The sequence below is a fragment of the Salvelinus alpinus genome, chromosome 25 (assembly GCF_045679555.1).
Source record: "Salvelinus alpinus chromosome 25, SLU_Salpinus.1, whole genome shotgun sequence".
Taxonomy (NCBI): domain Eukaryota; kingdom Metazoa; phylum Chordata; class Actinopteri; order Salmoniformes; family Salmonidae; genus Salvelinus; species Salvelinus alpinus.
Window position 1 is genome coordinate 38,365,873 of NC_092110.1, and position 25,900 is coordinate 38,391,772.

Genomic DNA, 25,900 nt, shown 5'->3' on the forward strand with positions numbered 1-25,900 from the left:
TTCTATAAGTCTGTCCTGCGGTGTGATATGTTCTATAAGTCTGTCCTGCGGTGTGATATCTTCTATAAGTCTGTCCTGCAGTGTGATATGTTCTATAAGTCTGTCCTGCGGTGTGATATGTTCTATAAGTCTGTCCTGCGGTGTGATATGTTCTATAAGTCTGTCCTGCAGTGTGATATGTTCTATAAGTCTGTCCTGCAGTGTGATATGTTCTATAAGTCTGTCCTGCGGTGTGATATGTTCTATAAGTCTGTCCTGCAGTGTGATATGTTCTATAAGTCTGTCCTGCGGTGTGATATGTTCTATAAGTCTGTCCTGCGGTGTGATATGTTCTATAAGTCTGTCCTGCGGTGTGATATGTTCTATAAGTCTGTCCTGCGGTGTGATATCTTCTATAAGTCTGTCCTGCAGTGTGATATGTTCTATAAGTCTGTCCTGCAGTGTGATATGTTCTATAAGTCTGTCCTGCGGTGTGATATCTTCTATAAGTCTGTCCTGCAGTGTGATATGTTCTATAAGTCTGTCCTGCGGTGTGATATGTTCTATAAGTCTGTCCTGCGGTGTGATATGTTCTATAAGTCTGTCCTGCGGTGTGATATGTTCTATAAGTCTGTCCTGCAGTGTGATATGTTCTATAAGTCTGTCCTGCAGTGTGATATGTTCTATAAGTCTGTCCTGCAGTGTGATATGTTCTATAAGTCTGTCCTGCGGTGTGATATGTTCTATAAGTCTGTCCTGCGGTGTGATATGTTCTATAAGTCTGTCCTGCGGTGTGATATGTTCTATAAGTCTGTCCTGCGGTGTACTCTCCTTTGGTCTGATATGCATGTTTGGAAACAAGAGAGTACCAGACCAAGTCAAGCTTCAGCGCTTGATTAAAGACGGCGGGAAGGATACTTGGTATAGATCATGAATCAGCCACCAACCTGTACACAAAACTCATCCTCATAAATCTTGAAAGTATTTTACAGGACAGTGCTCAATCCCCTTCACTCAAAATTCAGTCACAGCAGCAGCCGGACAAGGGGAAAGAGACTTCTTCAAAAGAAAATTAAAACAGATATGGGGACTCTTTTATTCCAACAACCACTAGGCTGTATAATAAATAGTCTGTTGGTCCTTCGAGTTTACACCATATTACACTTTCACTTTACATGTGTTGCTATGGCAATTTGAATGAATTATTTTGTGTAGTTTCTGTGTTGTCATGTTTTATGTAGTTTATTTTTAAGCACATGACCAAATGAATTTCCCCTGGAAAGAGTTGATCTGAATCACAAAGGGCAAAGGGCGAAGGCTTTTGTACAAGACAGCTTTATTCATGAGCTGTCTTGTCTTGTCTCTCCGTCTGTCCATCCGGTCCGTCCTGTCTGTCCTGTCTGTCCTGTCTGTCCTGTCTGTCCTGTTTGTCTTGTCTGTCCTGTCTGTCTGTTCGTCCATCCGTCTGTTCGTTCAGATGAGGTTGACACCACCACAGTAACCAATCATCCCCCCCACCAAAGCCCTCCTCGTGGCCTCCAGCTGCTCCCACTTTAAATTCACTTGGCATCCCTGTAGTAATGATTACAGTTGATTAATGCTCCATTGGAGACATAGGCCAGGGTAAGTCTCAATACCGCTTCCCACTGGGCCCATACTGCCGGATAGCCTTTCAACATAGGTCTATAATAGGCTACCTTTAGTCACGGAAGTACACTGTGACTGCATGGGTAGATGGATCTGGGAATTAACATCCAGATCAAGGTGGTGTGGTCTTCTTTCACGGCTTGTCCCTTTTAATTTGATATGCACTACAGTCATCATCTGAGTAGGATTAGATAGGATCTGCATGCTCCATGGTTCCAGGATCATTGGTGTGTTAAGTTAACAGGTTACACTACGCATGATCTGAACTCACATTAGATTGATTTTCCATTAATAAAAAGCAACCATGACGGTAGATTCTAGAAAATTGGCTTTGATGGGAATTAATCAATCACGATGACAAACATATTATGAGGAAGACATCTAACTTACTTCCTGGGTCTTTAAATATATATACGATACAAAATGGCCCCCTAACCCCAATGTGAAGGCTTTTTTATTAGACTATAAATGATTCCTTTGATGGAGACCTTGTTTAGATTCAGCTGTAAAGCCACATCTGCTACTACAGCAGATGTTCTCTAAGGCAGAGTACACAAAGCCCACATCTCAGTGCTGTAGCAGCTGCTTGGGGCAATGGTACGAGCACGGATACAACGACTGCCTTTTCACAGCCCAGATACCCCTGCGATCGGTTAGCTGATTGTACCGCTCACTAAGGTCACCTGGGCTCTCAATGGAGTTGACTAGTCCCACAGCAGACTGCTCAATAACAGAGAAAATAAGTCAGCCAACGGAATCAGAGTTAACACAAATCGGTGTTCTCCTCCCCCGAAAGATGCTCCTTCATGAGGCAGTACCTTAATTGTTTCTCAATATCTGGCCCCCGAACCGATACCGGTCCCAGAGATGATGCCAACCAGTCCCTAGAGATGATGCCAACCAGTCCCTAGAGATGATGCCAACAAGTCCCAGAGATGATGCCAACAAGTCCCAGAGATGATGCCAACCAGTCCCAGAGATGATGCCAACCAGTCCCTAGAGATGATGCCAACAAGTCCCTAGAGATGATGCCAACAAGTCCCAGAGATGATGCCAACCAGTCCCAGAGATGATGCCAACCAGTCCCTAGAGATGATGCCAACAAGTCCCAGAGATGATGCCAACAAGTCCCTAGAGATGATGCCAACCAGTCCCAGAGATGATGCCAACCAGTCCCAGAGATGATGCCAACAAGTCCCAGAGATGATGCCAACAAGTCCCAGAGATGATGCCAACCAGTCCCAGAGATGATGCCAACCAGTCCCAGAGATGATGCCAACAAGTCCCAGAGATGATGCCACCCAGTCCCAGAGATGATGCCAACCAGTCCCAGAGATGATGCCAACCAGTCCCAGAGATGATGCCAACCAGTCCCAGAGATGATGCCAACCAGTCCCAGAGATGATGCCAACCAGTCCCAGAGATGATGCCAACCAGTCCCAGAGATGATGCCAACCAGTCCCAGAGATGATGCCAACCAGTCCCAGAGATGATGCCAACCAGTCCCAGAGATGATGCCAACAAGTCCCAGAGATGATGCCAACCAGTCCCAGAGATGATGCCATCCAGTCCCAGAGATGATGCCAACCAGTCCCAGAGATGATGCCAACCAGTCCCTAGAGATGATGCCAACAAGTCCCAGAGATGATGCCAACCAGTCCCAGAGATGATGCCATCCAGTCCCAGAGATGATGCCAACAAGTCCCAGAGATGATGCCAACCAGTCCCAGAGATGATGCCAACCAGTCCCAGAGATGATGCCAACAAGTCCCAGAGATGATGCCAACCAGTCCCAGAGATGATGCCAACCAGTCCCAGAGATGATGCCAACCAGTCCCAGAGATGATGCCATCCAGTCCCAGAGATGATGCCAACCAGTTCCTGAGATGATGTCAACCAGTTCCTGAGATGATGCCAACCAGTTCCTGAGATGATGCCAACCAGTTCCTGACATGATGCACACCAGTTCCTGACATGATGCCAACCTGTTCCTGAGATGATGCCAACCTGTCCCAGAGAGGATGCCAACCAGTTCCTGAGATGATGCCAACCAGTTACCGACATGATGCCAACCAGTTCCTGAGATGATGCCAACCAGTCCCAGAGATGATGCCAACCAGTCCCAGAGATGATGCCAACCAGTTCCTGACATGATGCCAACCAGGTCCCGACATGATGCCAACCAGTTCCTGAGATGATGCCAACCAGTTCCTGAGATGATGCCAACCAGTTCCTGAGATGATGCCAACCAGTTCCTGAGATGATGTCAACCAGTTCCTGAGATGATGCCAACCACTTCCTGAGATGATGCCAACCAGTTCCTGACATGATGCCAACCAGTTCCTGACATGATGCCAACCAGTTCCTGACATGATGCCAACCTGTCCCAGAGATGATGCCAACCTGTCCCAGAGAGGATGCCAACCAGTTCCTGAGATGATGCCAACCAGTTCCCGACATGATGCCAACCAGTTCCCGAGATGATGCCAACCAGTTCCTGACATGATGTCAACCAGTTCCTGACATGATGCCAACCAGTTCCTGGCATGATGCAAACCAGTTCCTGAGAAGGTTCTCAAGTGCTAATTGCATTGTTAGCTGTCCACAAGGAGGAAGGACCATTGCTTGTCAATCCCTGGTATAGGAAGGACCATTGCTTGTCAATCCCTGGTATAGGAAGGACCATTGCTTGTCAATCCCTGGTACAGGAAGGACCATTGCTTGCCAGAGCCTGGGCCTGGTACCAAAAAGGTTGAGAAACACTGGATCAGAAGGTTATAGGACTGTAGGTTAGAAAAAGAATGCACAAAACATTTTGTTTTGCCTCGAAGCTGAGACGTTTGTGTAGTGGCTTGTATCTATCTGGTTAACCTCAGTGTCAATACCAATCCATTCAGGATAGATGCTGTCCCAAGAAGTGTCAGACTCAATTAGAGAACCATCCATATAACCGCTCCTCTCTGCTAACACATCTACCTGTCCATCTACATTCCCCCAAATGGCTCTTGATATTCCTCACTGCGATTACCTTTCTCCAAAAATAACCAATGTCGTGACGGGTGACGGGCCACATGTCTGCTTCTTTAAGTGCTCGCTGATCAACCGAGCCTTGGCGTTTCGACCGAAGGCAGCCAGGAGGAAGTAAAGCACTCTATTTTCTACCACAGACATTTCTGAGTAGCTTTTTTTCAAGCCCCTGATGTCATTAATGATTAACAACATAGCACCTTAACCTCCTCCTTTCCCGCCATCCATTTCACCACCTTCAGTCAGCCTCTGACGGGTAATAGTTGAATTTATTTATTTTATTTTATTTTTCTGACAGGTATAGCTAAAGATGCATCGAGGAGACAGGAATAAAAAGTGGCTGCTGTGGATGGTGCATGATCAAAGGAGAGAGGGACTCTATTTCTGTCTATGTATCCCCGTGTAATCTCATAAAAAATACAGCTCCTCTGCCTGAGTTATCTATCAATGCTGACTCACTCTGCTTGACTTTATATTAGCCCGGAATGGCGGCATCTGAGATGAGATTGAGATGAAATGAATGAGAAATGAAGGAGCAGATGGAAAGTAATCGCCACAGAGGACTCATCTTTGTTGCTTCATAAGATTATCTCAGAATGTTGTCATATTTCTAGACTGTTGCCTCTCTGGGAGAAAATATTAACAGGCCTAGCTGTTGATTAATATGCATTATATTTCCCTTCAGTATGCCAGAGAGGCCAAACAATAGAGCTCAATTGACTTGTGAAAAAACGGGACCGTAAGCACTGACATGCAGCAGGGGTCACATGTCTCAGGACCAGTGAGTCACGCTATAGACTCCATTTCCACACAAAATCCATCTGGTGGTCTGGCTTCCCTGAAAGCTTAGCCTAGCAGATTAGCACAAAGTGCTTTCCAAAAAGGCAGGCTTAATAACCTAAACACTCTGTCTCTCAAATGTAAAATGCTCAAATCGTGGGCTGACCGACACGAGTCTCTGCAATCGTTCACTCTCTCAACCAATCTCTTTTTTTCTTCTTCTCAAGGCCATGAACAAAGATCACAATTCATTGACTGGCTTGGAGGATGACACCTAAATTCATCATCCTCCAGATTCAATTTGTCTGAATGGTCATTCCCCGATTTGAGAAGCTGTGAATCATGTCAGATAGAATTGAGTTTAAAACATATTGTAGGGTGGTTTGGGGTTGGTCTGGTGCAGGGATGGGGACGTTGGATGGGGGTGGGGGACACAAAATCAGAACTCATCATGAGGGGGACACTGTTGCTCACTTGTTCTGCATAGCCACATGTGCACCCCCCCGACAGCGGAGAGTAAATGTTTACGTTTTAGAGTTCATTTTGTGCAATTCTACACATTTTGCCATGGGGCGGAGAGGACAATATGCTGGTTTAAATCTAATTTAATACAATTCTACTCATTTTGCCATGGGGCGGAGAGGAAATTATGCTGGTTTAAATCTAATTTAATGCAATTCTACTTATTTTGCCATGAGGCGGAGAGGAAAATATGCTGGTTTAAATCTAATTTAATATATTTCTACACATCTTGCCATGGGGCGGAGAGGAAAATATGCTGGTTTAAATCTAATTTAATACAATTCTACTCATTTTGCCATGGGGCGGAGAGGACAATATGCTGGTTTAAATCTAATTTAATACAATTCTACTCATTTTGCCATGGGGCGGAGAGGAAAATATGCTGGTTTAAATCTAATTTAATGCAATTCTACTCATTTTGCCATGAGGCGGAGAGGAAAATATGCTGGTTTAAATCTAATTGAATACAATTCTACTCCTTTTGCCATGGGGCGGAGAGGAAAATATGCTGGTTTAAATCTAATTGAATACAATTCTACTCATTTTGCCATGGGGCGGAGTGTAACGGCTGTCAATGTCGTTCTCCTCCTCAGACGAGGAGGAGCATGGATCGGACCAAGATGCGGATTGGTAAGTATTCATGATTTAATGGCAAACCAACAAACACTACAAATTAACAAAACAACAAACGTGACTAACCTGAAACAGTCCTGTGTGGCCCAAACGCTGACACAGGAACAAACACCCACAAAACATAAGTGAAACCCAGGCTGCCTTAGTATGATTCTCAATCAGGGACAACGATTGACAGCTATCTCTGATTGAAAATCATACCAGGCCGAACACAAAATCCCAACATAGAAATACAAACATAGACAACCCACCCAACTCACGCCCTGACCAACTAAAATGAATACAAAACAAAGGAAAACAGGTCAGGAACGTGACAGAACCCCCCCCTTAAGGTGCGAACTCCGGGCGCACCAGCACAAAGTCTAGGGGAGGGTCTGGGTGGGCGTCTGTCCACGGTGGCGGCTCTGGCGCTGGTCGTGGTCCCCACCCCACCATAGTCCACCCCCGCTTCCGTGGCCTCCTCCCAATGTCCACCCTCCATGTCAATCCCACTATACTAAAGAGCAGTAGCAGACTGAGGGGTAGCACCTGACTGAGGGGCAGCACCGGACTGAGGGGCGGATCCTGGCTGGCTGGCTCTGGCGGATCCTGGCTGGCTGGCTCTGGCGGATCCTGGCTGGCTGGCTCTGGCGGATCCTGGCTGGCTGGCTCTGGCGGATCCTGGCTGGCGGAAGGCTCTGGCGGATCCTGGCTGGCGGAAGGCTCTGGCGGATCCTGGCTGGCGGAAGGCTCTGGCGGATCCTGGCTGGCGGAAGGCTCTGGCGGATCCTGGCTGGCGGAAGGCTCTGGCGGATCCTGGCTGGCGGAAGGCTCTGGCGGATCCTGGCTGGACGGCTCTGGCAGCTCCTGGCTGGACGGCTCTGGCAGCTCCTGGCTGGACGGCTCTGGCAGCTCCTGGCTGGACGGCTCTGGCAGCTCCTGGCTGGACGGCTCTGGCAGCTCCTGGCTGGACGGCTCTGGCAGCTCCTGGCTGGACGGCTCTGGCAGGTCCTGGCTGGACGGCTCTGGCAGGTCCTGGCTGGACGGCTCTGGCGGGTCCTGGCTGGACGGCTCTGGCGGATCCTGGCTGGCTGGCTCTGGCGGATCCTGGCTGGCGGAAGGCTCTGGCGGATCCTGGCTGGCGGAAGGCTCTGGCGGATCCTGGCTGGCGGAAGGCTCTGGCGGATCCTGGCTGGCGGAAGGCTCTGGCGGATCCTGGCTGGCGGAAGGCTCTGGCGGATCCTGGCTGGACGGCTCTGGCAGCTCCTGGCTGGACGGCTCTGGCAGCTCCTGGCTGGACGGCTCTGGCAGCTCCTGGCTGGATGGCTCTGGCAGCTCCTGGCTGGACGGCTCTGGCAGCTCCTGGCTGGACGGCTCTGGCAGGTCCTGGCTGGACGGCTCTGGCAGGTCCTGGCTGGACGGCTCTGGCAGGTCCTGGCTGGACGGCTCTGGCAGGTCCTGGCTGGACGGCTCTGGCAGGTCCTGGCTGGACGGCTCTGGCTGGTCCTGGCTGGACGGCTCTGGCAGGTCCTGGCTGGACGGCTCTGGCTGGTCCTGGCTGGACGGCTCTGAAGGCTCAGTACCGACGGACGGCGCTGGGCAGGCAGACAGTTCATACAGCGCTGGGAAGGCAGGCAGCTCAAACAGCGCTGGGCAGACGGCAGACTTTGGCCGGCTGAGACGCACTGTAGACCTGGTGCGTGGTATAGGCACTGGCTGCGCTGGAGAGGAGGAAAGCTCTGACAGCGCTGGACAGGTGGAAGCAGCTGGAGAGAGAACCCGGAGAGACAGCCTGGTGCGGGGGGCTGCCACCGGTGGACTGGTACTTGGAGGTGGCACCGGGTATACCGGACCGTGAAGGAGGACACGTGCTCTTGAGCACCGAGCCTGCCCAACCTTACCAGGTTGAATGGTGCCCGTAGCCCTGCCAGTGCGGCGAGGTGGAATAGCCCGCACTCGGCTATGCTGGCGAACCGGGGACACCATCTGTAAGGCTGGTGCCATGTATGCCGGCCCGAGGAGACGCACTGGTGGCCAGATGCGTTGGGCCGGCTTCATGACATCCGGCTCGATGCCCAACTTAGCCCTACCAGTGCGGCGAGGTGGAATAGCCCGCACTGGGCTAAGCACGCGTACTGGGGACACCGTGCGCTTTACCGCATAACACGGTGTCTGACCAGTACGACGCCCTCTCACTCCACGGTAAGCACGGGGAGTTGGCTCAGGTATCCTACCCGGCTTTGCCACACTCCTCGTGTGCCACCCCCCCAATAAATTTTTGGGTCTGACTCTCGGGCTCCCAACCGCGTCGCCGCGCTGCCTCCTCATACCAGCGCCTCTCTGCCTTCGCTGCCTCCAGCTCCGCTTTGGGACGGCGATATTCCCCTGGCTGAGTCCAGGGTCCTTTGCCGTCCAGGATCTCCTCCCATGTCCATTCCTCTTCTCTCCATTGCTTTGGTTCTTGCCGTCCTTCTCCAATCCGCTTGGTCCTGGTTTGGTGGGTGTTTCTGTAACGGCTGTCAATGTCGTTCTCCTCCTCAGACGGGGAGGAGCATGGATCGGACCAAGATGCGGATTGGTAAGTATTCATGATTTAATGGCAAACCAACAAACACTACAAATTAACAAAACAACAAACGTGACTAACCTGAAACAGTCCTGTGTGGCCCAAACGCTGACACAGGAACAAACACCCACAAAACACAAGTGAAACCCAGGCTGCCTTAGTATGATTCTCAATCAGGGACAACGATTGACAGCTGTCTCTGATTGAGAATCATACCAGGCCGAACACAAAATCCCAACATAGAAATACAAACATAGACAACCCACCCAACTCACGCCCTGACCAACTAAAATGAATACAAAACAAAGGAAAACAGGTCAGGAACGTGACACGGAGAGGAAAATATGCTGGTTTAAATCTAATTTAATGCAATTCTACACATTTTGCCATGGGGCAGGGAGGAAAATATGCTGATTTAAATCTAATTTAATGCAATTCTACTCATTTTGCCATGGGGCGGAGAGGAAAATATGCTGGTTTAAATCTAATTTAATGCAATTCTACTCATTTTGCCATGGGGCGGAGAGGAAAATATGCTGGTTTAAATCTAATTTAATGCAATTCTACTCATTTTGCCATGGGGCGGAGAGGAAAATATGCTGGTTTAAATCTAATTTAATGCAATTCTACTCATTTTGCCATGGGGCGGAGAGGAAAATATGCTGGTTTAAATCTAATTTAATGCAATTCTACTCATTTTGCCATGGGGCGGAGAGGAAAATATGCTGGTTTAAATCTAATTTAATGCAATTCTACTCATCTTGCCATGGGGCGGAGAGGAAAATATGCTGGTTTAAATCTAATTTAATGCAATTCTACTCATTTTGCCATGGGGCGGTGTAACGGCAGTCTAGCTCTTCCTCGGACGAGGAGAGGCGAGAAGGATCGGAGGACCAATGTGCAGCGTGGTAAGTTTCCATGATTTAATATACACGAAAACAAGACACTATACAAAATAACAAAATGAACTAACCGTCACAGTCCCGTGTGGGACAAACACTGACACAGGAAACAACCACCCACAAAATCCCAACACAAAACAAGCCAGCTATATATGATTCTCAATCAGGGACAACGATTGACAGCTGCCTCTGATTGAGAACCATATTAGGCCGAACACAGAAACAGACAAACTAGACACACAACATAGAATGCCCACCCAGCTCACTTCCTGACCAACACTAAAACAAGCAAAACAGATAAGCACTATGGTCAGGACGTGACAGGCGGAGAGGAAAATATGCTGGATTAAACCTAATTTAATAAATTTCTACTCATTTTGCCATGGGGCGGAGAGGAAATTATGCTGGTTTAAATCTAATTTAATGCAATTCTACTCATTTTGCCATGGGGCGGAGATTAACATTTTCTGTGTTACAGCTAATTTCTTGCAATTCTACATTTTTTCCAAAGGGTGGAGGAAAATGTTTACAGGTTTTAATATGATATCTGAGTGAGACTGAAATCAATGCCCCCCCCCCCCCCCCCCCGCCAGTAATTCCACCATGATTACTAAGTTTAGATAACAGGCCGATAGACTAACTAACCAATATAAAAAAAATTAACTGACATGTGCTAATTGAGTGACTATCAGTGACTGACATAACAAGATAAAAAATAATGACCCATCCCTGGTCGAGTGGGTAACACCATGCTCCACCTTTCAGCACATATCTGCCCGGTCCCATCGTTAATTAGGCACAAACACTCACATCGCAGTATCCAATCTAATCTAACCCAGCTGTCATCGTGAGGTGGTGGGTCAAATGACAGAGGTGTATTAGCCAATGAGCTGGACAGATTATAGTCTGTCCATTTGACAGAGGTGTATTAGCCAATGAGCTGGACAGATTACAGTTTGTCCATTTGACAGAGGTGTATTAGCCAATGAGATGGACAGATTACAGTTTGCCCATTTGACAGAGGTGTATTAGCCAATGAGATGGACAGATTACAGTTTGCCCATTTGGCTAACGAACGCCCTTGCATGAACAGACGGAGCTTAGGTCCTATAAATAGTACGGGGTGGATCAGAGAGGGACCGCTCACATTTTTCGATGACCTGTGTAAAAGAGGACAGAAGGAAAGAAAGGAGGACCAGAGGAAGAGATTCTAGATAATCGAGGGGCCCAACTGCCCCCCTGGGACCCCACTACATGTCCTTGGAGGAATACCCAGAATCCTCCTGACATCAGTCACATCCGTCCTCAGGTCAAACAGCGGTCAACATGTAACAGCATTAGCCCACACGCCCTCTCCCAGTTTTACACCCTGCTGGCTTAGGGTTTCATTAGGGGCCGGTCGGTCTGACAGTCACGTGTTACCATACTCCCAAGACAAACGTGAGGAAGCCTTGAAAATCACCTCAGAGATAGACTTTGGTGAATCTGGGGAGGTGAAAGAGATAAGTGAAGCATTTTGTGGTGTTTACAAGGTCTGGTTGAAGTGATACTGGTGCTGAGCGATTAGTGCTTTTAGAGGTCTGTTCGGTTTCATTTCGATCATAAAAAAAGAATCACGATTTCGGTTTAGAAGAATTTTTTTTATACATTAAATGCACTATGCATTATGTGGGTTGAATGCTGTAACAACACAGAATAAAACTATTAACAGAAGCCCCATGATGGTAGTGACTGCCCATTACTGCTGATTACTTATTAACCATCATTTACTCACATTACTTTACTTTAATTCAATATTTCAGTTGTTGTGTATATTACATTTGTTTTATTTGATAACTTTATTATTTAATTCCAAGTCATCATCTCATCTCTATAGAGCTGCTGACTACGCTGTCTGACAAAATCACTATTTTAGTAGTTCTTCAAAGTAAATAAGACATACAGTACTTTTATGACTGCTGAATACCAACTATCGATCACTTAGATCATGTATTTTCAGGTAGAGATACCTGGTGAAGAAACTTCTCTCTATGTATTGTCTCTTGTACACTCGTTCTTCTTTCAGCTACGTAGCAGGCGCAAAAGAAACACAGACCGGACATAATAGCAGCGCAATGGATTATGGTCATTCAGATAAAACAAATGGATTTAAAATAATCTAACTGTCTGTCAATTAATTGTTACATTTTTTTTATTTTTAGATCTGACATTTCGGTTAATCGCTCAGCACTAAGGGATACATGAAAACCGAGAGAGGCTGACAGGCTTGGAACCACTTAATTTTAGCACCTGCGGTTGTAGCCAAAAGGCCAAAGCCAGGAAACCCCATTAGCATGCAAAGTGCACCTTGCATGTGCATATATATTAAGACAGCGCTAGGAGCACAATAGGTTGTCCCCTCCTCAACCCATTCTGTCAAACCCCCTCTGCTCTGTCTGTACAAGGTCCCTGGAGAGAGGCAAACACTGGGGAGATGGGTGGACTGACTGCTGTTCTCTATATTTTATTTAACTAGGCAAGTCAGTTAAGAACAAATTCTTATTTACAATGACGGCATAGGAACAGTGGGTTAACTGCCTTGTTCAGGGGAAGAACGGCAGATTTGTACCTTGTCAGCTCAGGGATTTGATCTAGCAACCTTTCAGTTACTGGCCCTATGGGAAAACCACTAGGCTACCTGCAGCCCTGTACTGTAGGCTATAGTTTAACCATCCGATCTCAGAGTTCTGTCAAGATATCCAGTCTGGCAGTGCTCTCTGAGGCAGAACCCACCACAGCAGCCTCCTTTTCCACACACACACACACACACACACACACACACACACACACACACACACACACACACACACACACACACACACACACACACACACACACACACACACACACACACACACACACACACACACACACACACACACACACACACACACACACACACACACACACACACACACACACACACACACACACCCTGACCCTCCATTTCCCACCAGGCTCAGTGGCACGAGACCAGAGGAGGAACACAGAGGAGACCATAGCATTCCTCTCCAGAACTTCTGTCAAAGAGCAAACAGTCACAATGCAGGCAGAGGATTAAGGAGGGGGATACTGATCCCATCTTGCTCAATGGTTATCACCATAAACTCAAGGGGGGATAGATTTTAACAGGAAATGCACGTTTTATAGGCACTGTGTAAAAGCAATCTGGCCTCATCTGAGAAGAGACATTTATCAGACTGGTGTAAAAGCCAACAAGCAAACAAACTAATCTGTATGCCAACCAATTAAACAGGGCTCAAATCGTCCCGTTGATTAGGAAAACTAGACACTAACAAAGAAAAGGTACAGCTGATACCATGTGTTGCAATGGCCGCACAGGGACTGGTAACAGTGCACGATATTGGGATCCTGTCTCTAGCCAGATGAAGAACTCCCTCCCCCCTCTCTACATTCATCCTCGCTGCATCCCCTAGCACCCACTCCAAGCCTCGCCCAGGCTCCAGCTTACGGTAAGTTACTCACTCCTTCATAGAACACAGCAAAAAAAACAGACAAAACGCTGCATAGAAAACGAGGCAGCCTTTTTCTGCTGACTCATCACCAGTCTCTATGGGAGGAGGGTACAGCAGAGGCCTGATGGCAATTAAAGACACACACACACACAAACAGCTTATTTAACCTTTATTTAACTTGGCAAGTCAGTTAAGAACAAACTGTTATTTACAATGACAGTCTAACCCGGCCAAACCCTAACGACGCTCGGCCAATTGTGCGGCGCCCTATGGGACTCCCAATCACGGCCGGATGTGATACAGCCTGGAATCGAACCAGGGTCTGTAGTGACGCCTCTAGCACTATATCTCATGGTTTGCTCTACTCTCTCCTTTGACACAATGCTCTTTTCAGTTGGTCGATTGGTCAACCTTTTCTCCCACAAACAAAGGCTTTGTGTACAAATGACAAATGGCAGGGAACTTTGGGCTTATTCAGACAGTGTTGTTGTAAGAGTTGGGATTTACATGGTGTGGAAACCAAATGAGAAGAGAAACACTGGACAGTCAAGGACATTCCAGGCCAGATACAGTGCATGGGCCTGATCATATGTCAAGCAGTTGGCTTAGAAGAATGGCCCAGAAATGCAACCTTGTTGACAAAACTATCCTTATAGGGGCACAAGAACAGCAAGTAAAACTGAACTAGTAAAACTGAACTAGTAAATCTGAACTAGAAAAACTGAACTAGTAAAACTGAACTAGTAAAACTGAACTAGTAAATCTGAACTAGTAAAACTGAACTAGTAAAACTGAACTAGAAAAACGGAACTAGTATTTGAGGCGAAAGACTGATTCGCCAAAAGCTACTTGAATGCTTTTGAAAATGAATTTCATTGGGGCGTTGCAGCATTGCAGTGTTGCGGCATCACTACAGACCCTGGTTCAATTCCAGGCTGTGTCATTACCAGCCATGACCGGGAGTCCCTTAGGGTGGCGCACAATTGACAAGATTGTAATCATAAAATTGGGGAGGAAAAGAGGCGGTAAAAAATAAATAACAGTGAATTTTATTGATCTCATTCTCTTTATTCCCTTAGATGGGATATTGAATGTTTTCTAGATACATTTCTCTGTATACAACGTCAAGCTAAGGGGAATCACAAGAGGCCATCCATCTACTAAACTGGATTTATTTCCCATTTCTCCCTGTAATTTCTATTTGTATTTATTATGGATCCCCATTAGCTGCTGCCAAAGTGTGTGTGTGTGTGTATGCATCTGTCTGTGCCTATGTTTGTGTTGCTTCACAGTCCCCGCTGTTCCATAAGGTGTTATTTATCTGTTTTTTAAATCTAATTTTACTGCTTGTGTCAGTTACTTGATGTGGAATAGAGTTCCATGTAGTCATGGCTCTATGTAGTACTGTGCGCCTCCCATAGTCTGTTCTGGACTTGGGGACTGTGAAGAGACCTCTTGTGGCATGTCTTGTGGGGTATGCATGGGTGTCCGAGCTGTGTGCCAGTAGTTTAGACAGACAGCTCGGTGCATTCAACATGTCAATACCTCTCATAAATACAACTTTCAGCCAGGAGAGATTGACATGCATATTATTAATATTAGCTCTCTGTCTACATCCAAGGGCCAGCCGTGCTGCCCTGTTCTGAGCCAGTTGCAATTATACTAAGTTATTTTTTTGTGGCACCTGACCACACGACTGAACAGTAGTCAAGGTGCGACAAAACTAGGGCCTGTAGGACCTGCCTTGTTAATAGTGTTGTTAAGAAGGCAGAGCATCGCTTTATTATAGACAGACTTCTCCCCATCTTAGCTACTACTGCATCAATATGTTTTGACCATGACAGTCTACAATCTAGTGTTACTCCAAGCAGTGTAGTCATCTAAACTTGCTCAATTTCCATAGTATTTATTACAAGATTTAGTTAAGGTTTATGGTTAAATAATAATAACAGCAATCAACCAATCAGACCACTCAGCTCTGGGAGATACTGTCACCAGCATAAGGTTAAATATATCTGGTAAGATTAGAACTTGGCAATGAAAATATGGCTTTGATTTAGAAGGTGAAGCCAGGACATGTGATGGGGCCCTGGCCTTGGTGTGGGGTAATACACACATACAGAGAATTACATGAGAATTAAATAATTGTGCTCACCGATCATACTAATTGAATTCATCCACCGGTCATAATAGTTTCAGTGAAACATACATAACAGTTGGTTTACTGGTCTAACTATTTGCATATTAAATCCAAATACCAGATTGGAATAATCCTGTTAGCTCCAGCTTTAGTTATAAAACACACCTTTGTTTCCCATAGAGTTGTGCTGAATACGTTTAACATCAGGGTTGTGTTCATTATTACATGAAAAGAAAAGGTTTTAAAACAGTTTTCTAGTCCAGGTAGTCACTCTCAGTTTTGATCCCTTGTCCGTCTTTTTGTTGGTGCCTGATGAGGAAAGAGGAGATACCTCCTCAAGGTTAACCAGAGCACTAAAGATCTTCTACCCCAGAATCTTGCTTCTGAAAGTTTGATGAATTCTGAGCCCTCCTGCTCCTTGTACTGAACTGCAAAGCTCCAGCAGTAGCCCCACCTCTCGCACCAACATTTCCACACATCCAATAGAACACAGCATTTCGATCACGTTCTTCCACTGATATTCATATGCATGAAATGCAGCTCAGGGAATGCTTGTGTGGAGGAGTTGTCTACCCCTGCATGTGTTTCACGACCTCGTTATCTGTCTGTAACTTACACATTCACTGTGCTAGAGGCTTATACTTCCACCCCCCCCCCCCCCACCCCCCACACACAGACTCACTCACTCCACTGCTATTTCCACTCTCCCTTCTACAGAAGGGAACATTAGGAGGGAAAAATGTGGCAGCATTATCTACACTATGTATTTCAGACATACAGTTAAAGTCGGAAGTTTACACCTTAGCCAAATACGTTTCAACTCTGTTTTTCACAATTCCTGACATTTAATCCTGGTAAAAAATTCCCTGTTTTAGGTCAGTTAGGATAAGCACTTTATTTTAAGAATGTAAAATGTCCGAATAATAGTAGAGAGAATGATTTATTTCAGCTTTTATTTCTATCATCACATTCCCAGTGGGTCAGAAGTTTACATACACTCAATTAGTATTTGGTAGCATTGCCTTTAAATTGTTTAACTTGGGTCAAAAATTTCGGGTAGCCTTCCACAAGCTTCCCACAATAAGTTGGGTGAATTTTGGCCCATTCCTCCTGACAGAGCTGGTGTAACTGAGTCAGGTTTGTAGGCCTGCTTGCTCGCACACGCTTTTTCAGTTCGGCCCACAAATTTCCTATAGGATTGAGGTCAGGGCTTTGTGATGGCCACTCCAATACCTTGACTGTGTCATCCTTAAGCCATTTTGCCACAACTTTGGAAGTATGCTTGGGGTCTTAGTCCATTTGGAAGACCCATTTGCGACCAAGCTTTAACTTCCTGCCTGATGTCTTGAGATGTTGCTTCAATATATCCACATAATTTTCCTCCCTCATGATGCCATCTATTTTGTGAATCGCACCAGCCCCTCCTGCAGCAAAGCACCCCCACAACATGATGCTGCCACCCCCGTGCTTCACGGTTGGGATGGTGTTCTTCGGCTTGCAAGCGTCCCCCTTTTTCCTCCAAACATAACGATGGTCATTATGACCAAATAGTTATATTTTTGTTTCATCAGACCAGAGGACATTTCTCCAAAAAGTACGATCTTTGTCCCCATGTGCAGTTGCAAACCGTAGTCTGACTTTTTTATGACGGTTTTGGAGCAGTGGCTTCTTCCTTGCTGAGCGGCCTTTCAGGTTATGTCGATATAGGACTCGTTTTACTGTTTCCTACTGTTTCCTCTTTCCTCCAAAGGTCCTTTGCTGTTGTTCTCAGATTGATTTGCACTTTTCGCACCAAAGTACGTTCATCTCTAGGAGACAGAACGCATCTCCTTCCTATGTGGTATGACGGCTGCATGGTCCCATGGTGTTTATACTTGCGTACTATTGTTTGTACAGATGAACGTGGTAACTTCAGGCGTTTGGAAATTGCTCCCAAGGATGAACCAGACTTGTGGAGGTCTACAATTTCTTTCTGAGATCTTGGCTGATTAATTTTGATTTTCCCATGATGTCAAGCAAAGAGGCACTGAGCTTGAAGGTAGGCTTTGAAATACATCCACAGGTACACCTCCAATAGACTCAAATTATGTCAATTAACCTACCAGAATCTTCTAAAACCATGACATCCTTTTCTGTAATTTTCCAAGCTGTTTAAAGGGACACTTAACTTAGTGTATGTAAACTTCTGACCCACTGGAAATATGATACAGCGAATTATAAGTGAAATAATCTGTCTGTAAACAATTGTTGGAAAAATGACTTGTGTCATGCACAAAGTAGATGTCCTAACCGACTTGCCAAAAATATAGTTTGTTAACAAGAAATTTGTGGAGTGGTTGAAAAACAGTGACTAATGACGCCAACCTAAGTGTATGTAAACTTCCGACTTCAACTGTATATTTAGCCCACGCCTTACACTGTTCTCTGTGTGTTCCATAGTGAATAAGGGTCGTTGTGGGTTGATGACACTGTGTTCCATAGTGAATAAGGGTCGTCGTGGGTTGATGACACTGTGTTCCATAGTGAATAAGGGTCGTCGTGGGTTGATGACACTGTGTTCCATAGTGAACAAGGGTCGTCGTGGGTTGATGACACTGTGTTCCATAGTGAATAAGGGTCGTCGTGGGTTGATGACACTGTGTTTCATAGTGAATAAGGGTCGTCGTGGGACGAAGAATGCTATGACGAAAGGAAACTCATGGCCATGCTCTCTCTGTATGTACTGTATGATACACAACATGAAATGACTTGCCCAATGTTTGATGAAACAGCTGTTAACTTGTCCAGTGTATCTGTTTTACTGGACACTTACACATTGATGAATTATACTGTTATTACATTTGAAAAACGTGGGCAAAGATCTTATGGACTGAATCAGAAAATATATCACTTTTACTTTCAGTCCCTCCATGTTATCATGGTGGTGCTTCATACTATCATGAACCAAGCCCTTTCAGTGAGACTATCGTCACACTGTGGATAAAGGTACAGGTAGCTGTGTTCATTTCATTATCAAAAATAGTCGTCAAAAACATATTTTTCTGGGGCAAAAGACGCAACTACATCTGACTAAACAAACCCAGAAAAAAAACTGTAACTAAACAAAATAGATTTTTAATTTCAGTTGACTAAAACTGTGACTAAAATCTGACTACTAAGTGGACTGGACAAGAGTTTTTGGAAAGATTGAGAGGTTTTCAGTGAAAAGCACAATTAATATTAACAGCACAGATGAGCAGTGCTGTTCTGTTCAGCAGTGGGAAGGATATGCCACACCCGGCACATACAGCCTACATCAGCTGGTGAGCTGCGGGGGAGCAAGCAGACAGAGTGTGGGCAGACAGGCTTCACTCTGGCTCCGCCTCCAATTATACACATCGCGCATGCAACTCTCTTGCTTCTCCGTAACTAACCAGTCACCACCAGCCTTCTAGTTAGCTACCCTTTGCCTGGTTGAGAAACACAAGCTGCTTTACGAAATTAATAACAATAGCAGAATTAAGTTTAATAATAAAACAATAGTCTAGCTCTGTTTTTCTCTCCCTAAGTATGGAAAAGTAGGCTGTCTTTTTAAAAATTGTAGTGTCACTCAACCCTCCCACTTTCTCCATTGCATTTCATAGACAGGTTCTGTAGCCAATGTAGCCAAGCCTCTTTCTTTTCCTGGGCTTAATTATAGCCCTTACCATTCAAAAGATATGACCTATAATACCGTTGGTACTTTGTTTCTCTTTCTATCGTGCATTTTGGCGGGCCGCATTTTACATCCAGGAAGCATATCGCGGGCAGTTCTAAAACTAGGCTACTTGGGGACCGGACCGTTAAACATTGGTTTAGGCTACACACTTGTTCTGTCATGTTACCTCATTAGCTAGCTATAGCTAACAACCTGGGGATGCGTTCAGCAGGACACAACATTTTGGAACGTTCAGATAGAAATATGCTATGTGGAACAAACATGCCTCTCTGACATGATGAATAAGGAATAATGTCAGCTCTATTCAGGAAATTTCCATTTGCAACATTTGAGAATGTATTTCAACTGAGCGTAGCCATGGTAACATTATCAGAAGCCTATATGCAAACATTTGGTGGCAACAGAACGAAAGGAAAAGGGATAGCAAACAATTTATTTCCACTACACTGTATCTGACTGGGTAAATAACTTTATTCTGAGTTAATGACTCTGACTTGAACACTTGGACCAGGTTTCGAGCACTGGGACTTGGACCAGGTTTCGAGCACTGGGACTTGGACCAGCCATAGGAACTCGTGACTCAACAATCGTTGACTCAGACATCGAGCACAAGGGGACTTGGGACTCGAGATTTAGTGACTCGACTACGTCACTAGGCAAAACAGTTATTAGCTTCCCGTTCAAAGTCATTAGTTCTACTTCTGGACATCAGTGTAGCGTCTGGGGAACAGTGATAACAATGATAATGACGGAGGTGCATCCCATAGTGACGGAGGTGCATCCCATAGTGACGGAGGTGCATCCCATAGTGACGGAGGTGCATCCCATAGTGACGGAGGTGCATCCCATAGTGACGGAGGTGCATCCCATAGTGACGGAGGTGCATCCCATAGTGACGGAGGTGCATCCCATAGTGACGGAGGTGCATCCCATAGTGACGGAGGTGCATCCCATAGTGACGGAGGTGCATCCCATAGTGACGGAGGTGCATCCCATAGTGACGGAGGTGCATCCCATAGTGACGGAGGTGCATCCCATACCACTTTGCCAATACTTTTGCGCCACTGCTTCTCTCTCTCAAATGAAAGGGCATTTAGTTAACTAAAATGGCCCGCTGCTTTCGCCATTTTGAGAATGACTAGACCAAATCATTATTCAAATGACAAAAATGTGACTAAGACTTAATATTTTTGTCAAAACTACTAAGACTAGACTAAATTTAAAAAAGAGCGCCAAAATTAGCACTGCTAGGTAGTGTACATTGTTTTATAAAAGCAGATGGTTCATACATCACATGCCAATCAGACGGTTGCCGTTACATATAGGTAGTATCATTTCTGAACTGGCAACAGCGAGGGCAGCTACATCCACTCAGCAGCAACACAAGTCTACAGTTTCAGACAAGACGCTTCCGCAGAACCCAGGAGCAGAGCAGTTTATGGCTTTGTATTGTGCAACAGAAGTGACAGCGCAGAACATTAGCCGTGAACACATCTCCGAAGAGGAGGAAAAGAAGGACGGTTAAATTAAGACATCCTGACGGTGCCTTAACAGCCCAAACAGGTTTCTTCGACCCGACCTGCCCTCCACCTTTTGTCTGTTTGTTTTTGTTGGTTTGTTGCTAACCCTAATCCCGTTGCATGTGCTTGCATTAATGGCTTTACATAAACCAAAAGGGGGGAGGAAACTGTGCTACTCTGTTGGTGTGCCAAGTACCAATCCCTTGGCGATATTGGTGATGCTGTGGGTAGTGCCAACACTGCAGGCCCTAGAGGAGAGGGGATGTAGGGCAGTGACAAGGATGTCTGGTGAAATCTGAAGGAACGTCCATCTTGTTGCCAGGGATAGACAGCGAATTCTCTGGCTTTACCAGCTCGTTGTCTATTGGCTGGTCATTCATAACAACACTAAGGGAATAGGACCAGCTCATCCACTGTCGGTATTAAGTCAGACACCAAGGATAGTAACAGCAACAACAACAACAAAAACCATCTTTTATCCATCTTCATTAAAGGCATTCCTGAGGTGTGGAGGATAAATTTGATTTGATTTGATACATTCAATACTGTAGATCGTCTTCTAGAAATACAGTTCCCTGATAATTGGACTACTGCACTACTAAATGGGGCTAATTTCCCTTAGTAGCCCATCTCCTCAGGACAAAAGCCTGCTTTTCTAGTTTGCCGAGTCGCTGACCCAGTCCCCCTTGCCATTATTCTGGTTGGCTGATCACTAACACATGAAGCGTTCAAGAACAAAGTGACATCACTTTTACAGGCAGTCACACAGCTGGCCAGCGCACCATTGGGTGATCTCAGAGCCTCCAGACTACACACTTACCCAATGAGTGTGTAGTTGGAACAATGAGGCCCTCTCGCCTGATATGAACCAAGCCCCTCAGTCAGGATGACAGTCTCAGTGAGAGAACATTGGAAAATCCCTGGCAACAGATTCACAACAGCTTGGCATGTTTCGTCTTCTGGCTTGTAAAGAGGGAACAGGACTTTCTGAAGTAATTACCAACCGTGCAAGGCAGTGTTTTGAAGCGCTCTCAAGCTTTTCACTCACACAGCAGTGTCATTACCCACTACAAAATTAGAAAATGCCAACCACGTCAGACTAGGGCGTGGTTCTGTGCCAATTGGGAGACTTGAGAACATTCAAAACCCAGACTTTAGTCAATATTTTTTTTGTGTTTGACAACACCATTATAGGTGATTTTGACTTGACTCTTGTACTAATTTGACCCAATACTTCTGTATGTGTGTGAATTATTAAGCACCCTTTAGTGACAGCAAGTAAACAGTATGTCACATTGCAGTAACTTTTATTCTTTCAGTTAGATTACAGGATCGTTATTAACATTGTAAAAGGTCAACGTCATCTTCGGAGGAGGAAGCTTTACTTCTTTTGATCCAGTTTGACACCTGTTTTTCAGGTTACCCAGCATGCCTGAGTTATTACTCTTTGACATGATCAAGTCCTGCACACCACACAGCACACTATCAGAATCATTTCCCAACAATGGTAAATAAGTTCTATAACGTCAACCTTCTAGAACTCATTAACCAACCACATCCTTCGATGATGTTTGAGTATTCTGTTTATTTTGCTCCAGGGTTCAGATCTAGGATCAGTTTCCCTATCCAAATCCTAACCTTAGCCATTAGTGGGCGAAATGTAAAATTAAAACAAGACCAGCGTCTAGAGGCAACCTACTCCCTTTGGCTCAGCAGAGCTCTAAGTAAGTATGTCAGACAGTGTCTCCTGTATCTGGGCAGACGTCAGGCTGTGTTGATAAGAGAGATTGATTGGTTGTGACAAAGTGATGTGTCATGCACCTTCACACACTCTACTAATAACCTGCAACCCCAATTCCACTTCCGGTCTCCAGCCGTCATCACACTTGAACTGTCCAGTATACAAGCTGATGACAATCAGCACATCACAATGCTTTATAAGAACACAAGAGCCACGGACTAAAAGTGAAATGGAAACCAGCGGTGTAAGATCAGACATTTGTTTATATCCCTTTTCCTTTTCCTCATCCATATGTTTAGCTTTTTTTTCTTGCCGGTTGACATTTTTGCAGAGGGTGTTGACAATCCTTCGACCCAGATTCTTGGCAGAAACATTTCCTCAGAAGGTTTAGAATTATATATTTTTTTCCCATCTCTGCATGGTTAAACTCTAAATTGTAATATTGTTCCCAGCTATGTCTGAATTCGGTTCATGTTATAGCCTACAATCCCATCTATGTCTTCCACATAAGACAGCATCTACTCAACACCAAGGATAAACATTCACTTTCATCAAAGCCTTAAGTCGAGTTTGAGCTCTATAATAGCCTCACACTTGCAATAACAGCCCTGCCGGCAGGGACTACCTCTTCGATGTTAAGTTTAAACAGGCAGTGGTGACATCTCATGTTAAGCACACAGGCAGATTGTTGACCAAAAGGAGATGAGTTTACCGTTACAGAACTGCAGCAGCGAAGAGGTGTCATAGAGGCTGCTGTAGCTGGAAAATCCGTCCTCCATTCTGGACTTCCACCGTGCTCCTCCACTCCCTCCTCTCTTGTTCCCTCTCTACTCCCGTGAGTTCCCGTTACTTTCGCTTGCTTGCTACCACCGAGGCTCTTCCTCTATTCAACATCCAGTTTTCCCGGGTCAGGCTACCCGTGTCAGTTAACATGGCAACCCATTCACTAAGATTATGTCACGTGAACTCAGATTCTCCTTTTCTTTGAATGGTCCTAAGAACAAACTCCAAAAGATTAAAGGAGGGTGAACCTCCGGGAGAAGTTCAAAACGCAGGTTCTTGCTCCTCTTCTCCTCTCTCCTCTCCTCTCTCCTCTCGCCTCTCTCCAGTTGCAGCTGTGTGGCGTTAAACCGTGTGCTGATCTCAACAAGAAAAACAGATTTGAGAGGCTTGAGCTGTAAGTGGAGCTCTGGCAGCAGAGACTGTGTGTGTGTGTGTGTGTGTGTGTGTGTGTGTGTGTGTGTGTGTGTGTGTGTGTGTGTGTGTGTGTGTGTGTGTGTGTGTGTGTGTGTGTGTGTGTGTGTGTGTGTGTGTGTGTGTGTGTGTGTGTGTGTGTGTGAGAGAGAGAGAGCGAGAGAGAGAGAGAGACTGTGTGTGTACGAGAGAGAGAGAAAGAGAGAGTGTTTGTGCGTGTGAGTGTTTGGATAATGCCTTGGACAGAGTTCCCCGGCCCGGCCTTTCACTGACTGTGGACGAGTGAGAGCAGAGGGGGTTGGGCTTCTTTCAAAACACAGATCCTCCCTCTTGCCTAGAGAGGACACAGAGAGTGAGCGAGAGAGAGTGAGCGAGAGAGAGCGAGAGAGTGAGAGAGAGAGAGAGAGAGAGGAAGAAGAGGAAGAGAGTGAGAGAGAGAAAGAGAGAAAGGAGAGTGAGAGAGAGAGATAGAGAGAGAGAGAAATGAGAGTGTGAGAGAGAGAGAGAGAGAGAGAGAGAGAGAGAGAGAGAGAGAGAGAGAGAGAGAGAGAGAGAGAGAGAGAGAGAGAGAGAGAGAGAGAGAGAGAAAGAAAGGAGAGTGAGAGAGAGAAAGGAGAGAAAGGAGAGTGAGAGAGTGAGAGAGAGAGAGAGAGAGAGATAGAGAGAGAAAGGAGAGTGAGAGAGTGAGAGAGAGAGAGATAGAAAGATAGAGAGAGAGAGATAGAGAGAGAAAGGAGAGTGAGACAGCCTATGATCACCAGAAAGGAATAAAGGGAAACAAGGAAGAAGCTAGGTTGCAGCTAGTAGAAGGAAATGAGATGTAGTAAGTAAGAAGCTGTGTTGTTGTTCAGCTCTTCTAGCCTGCTGACAGAAACCTTCCTGTCAGAATAATAATCCCAAAAGAGCCACTGATACGAGAGAAACTGAATGGATATTAATAAATATAGAGTAAAGCTCTTTCTCAGTTTCAGAGAAGAATCCAAGCGAAGAGAGGAATCCAAGAGAAGAGAGGGATCCAAGAGAAGAGAGGGATCCAAGAGAAGAGAGGGATCCAAGAGAAGAGAGGGATCCAAGAGAAGACAGGAATCCAAGAGAAGAGAGGAATCCAAGAGAAGAGAGGGATCCAAGAGAAGAGAGGGATCCAAGAGAAGAGAGGGATCCAAGAGAAGAGAGGGATCCAAGAGAAGAGAGGGATCCAAGAGAAGAGAGGGATCCGTCCATTCAGGAGAAAAAGAACAGAAACAAATGGAGGGGTAACACAGAGAAGGGATGGAGATTCGCTGAAACTAGCAAAGAATAGGGACTTCTATTGTAGAAAAGTGTCCCGGTCTACCGGTCAGAGTTCAACAGGTAGATAGAAATAGATGACGTAGAACAAATATGGCTCTCTGACAAGCGGAACAAGGAATCACATCCGGTCTATTTGTGACATTCCTATCTGCAACGTTCCACAATATTTGGCTCTGGAGGCAAACTGGGACAGAGAGGGATTTGGATCACAAAGTCACAAAACAATGTGAAGTCACATCTCCCCACTCCATTTTCCCAAGAAGCTAAACAAGAAGGTGGTTGAATACAATGAGCATTGTTATTATCAGCCTTCTCTGTCTTAAAGCAGAGAGTGTAATCATCAAAGAAGATGTAGAGGGAGGAGAGAAGGAAGAGAGGGAGGGAGGGAGGGAGGGAGGGAGGGAGGGAGGGAGGGAGGGAGGGAGGGAGGGAGGGAGGGAGGGAGGGAGGGAGGGAGGGAGGGAGGGAGGGAGGGAAAGTGCCTCTACATTTTGACTAGGGGTTTTCTGCAGCCTTCAAAGAAGAGATGGGGAGGATGAGAAGGAGCGAAAGGGAGGGAGGGAAGGAGGAGAGAGAGGGAGGAGAGGGAGGGAGGGAAGGAGAAAGACTGTCTCTACATTTTAACCTGGGGCTCCTGACTGCAGCCGTCACGGGGGAAAACCTCTTTCAATTATTCATGCACCTGGCGTGGGATGGAAAGAAAAATATATGCATAAAGATGACTGTGACCTATATTTACTTCTCAAACACTCCTCGCACTGTTCTGCC

At 45.8% G+C, this 25,900-nt stretch overlaps 1 protein-coding gene across 6 annotated transcripts in view; it reads right to left on the bottom strand.

The window, feature by feature from the left end:
* The window catches only part of LOC139553921 (echinoderm microtubule-associated protein-like 1), an 85,239-nt gene that overhangs the window by 39,013 nt on the left and 20,326 nt on the right, over window positions 1-25,900 (bottom strand). For 2 of the 6 annotated variants that reach the window (XM_071366702.1, XM_071366700.1), the window contains exon 1: window positions 23,361-24,064. The exons of 1 other annotated variant lie outside the window; for it this stretch is intronic. In XM_071366702.1, the coding sequence (XP_071222803.1) occupies window positions 23,361-23,427 (67 nt within the window). In that variant the 5' untranslated portion in view covers window positions 23,428-24,064. Of the gene's footprint in view, window positions 1-23,360; window positions 24,066-25,900 lie in introns of those variants that run through there. 3 more of the 6 variants (XM_071366701.1, XM_071366704.1, XM_071366705.1) reach the window with 3 other exon arrangements.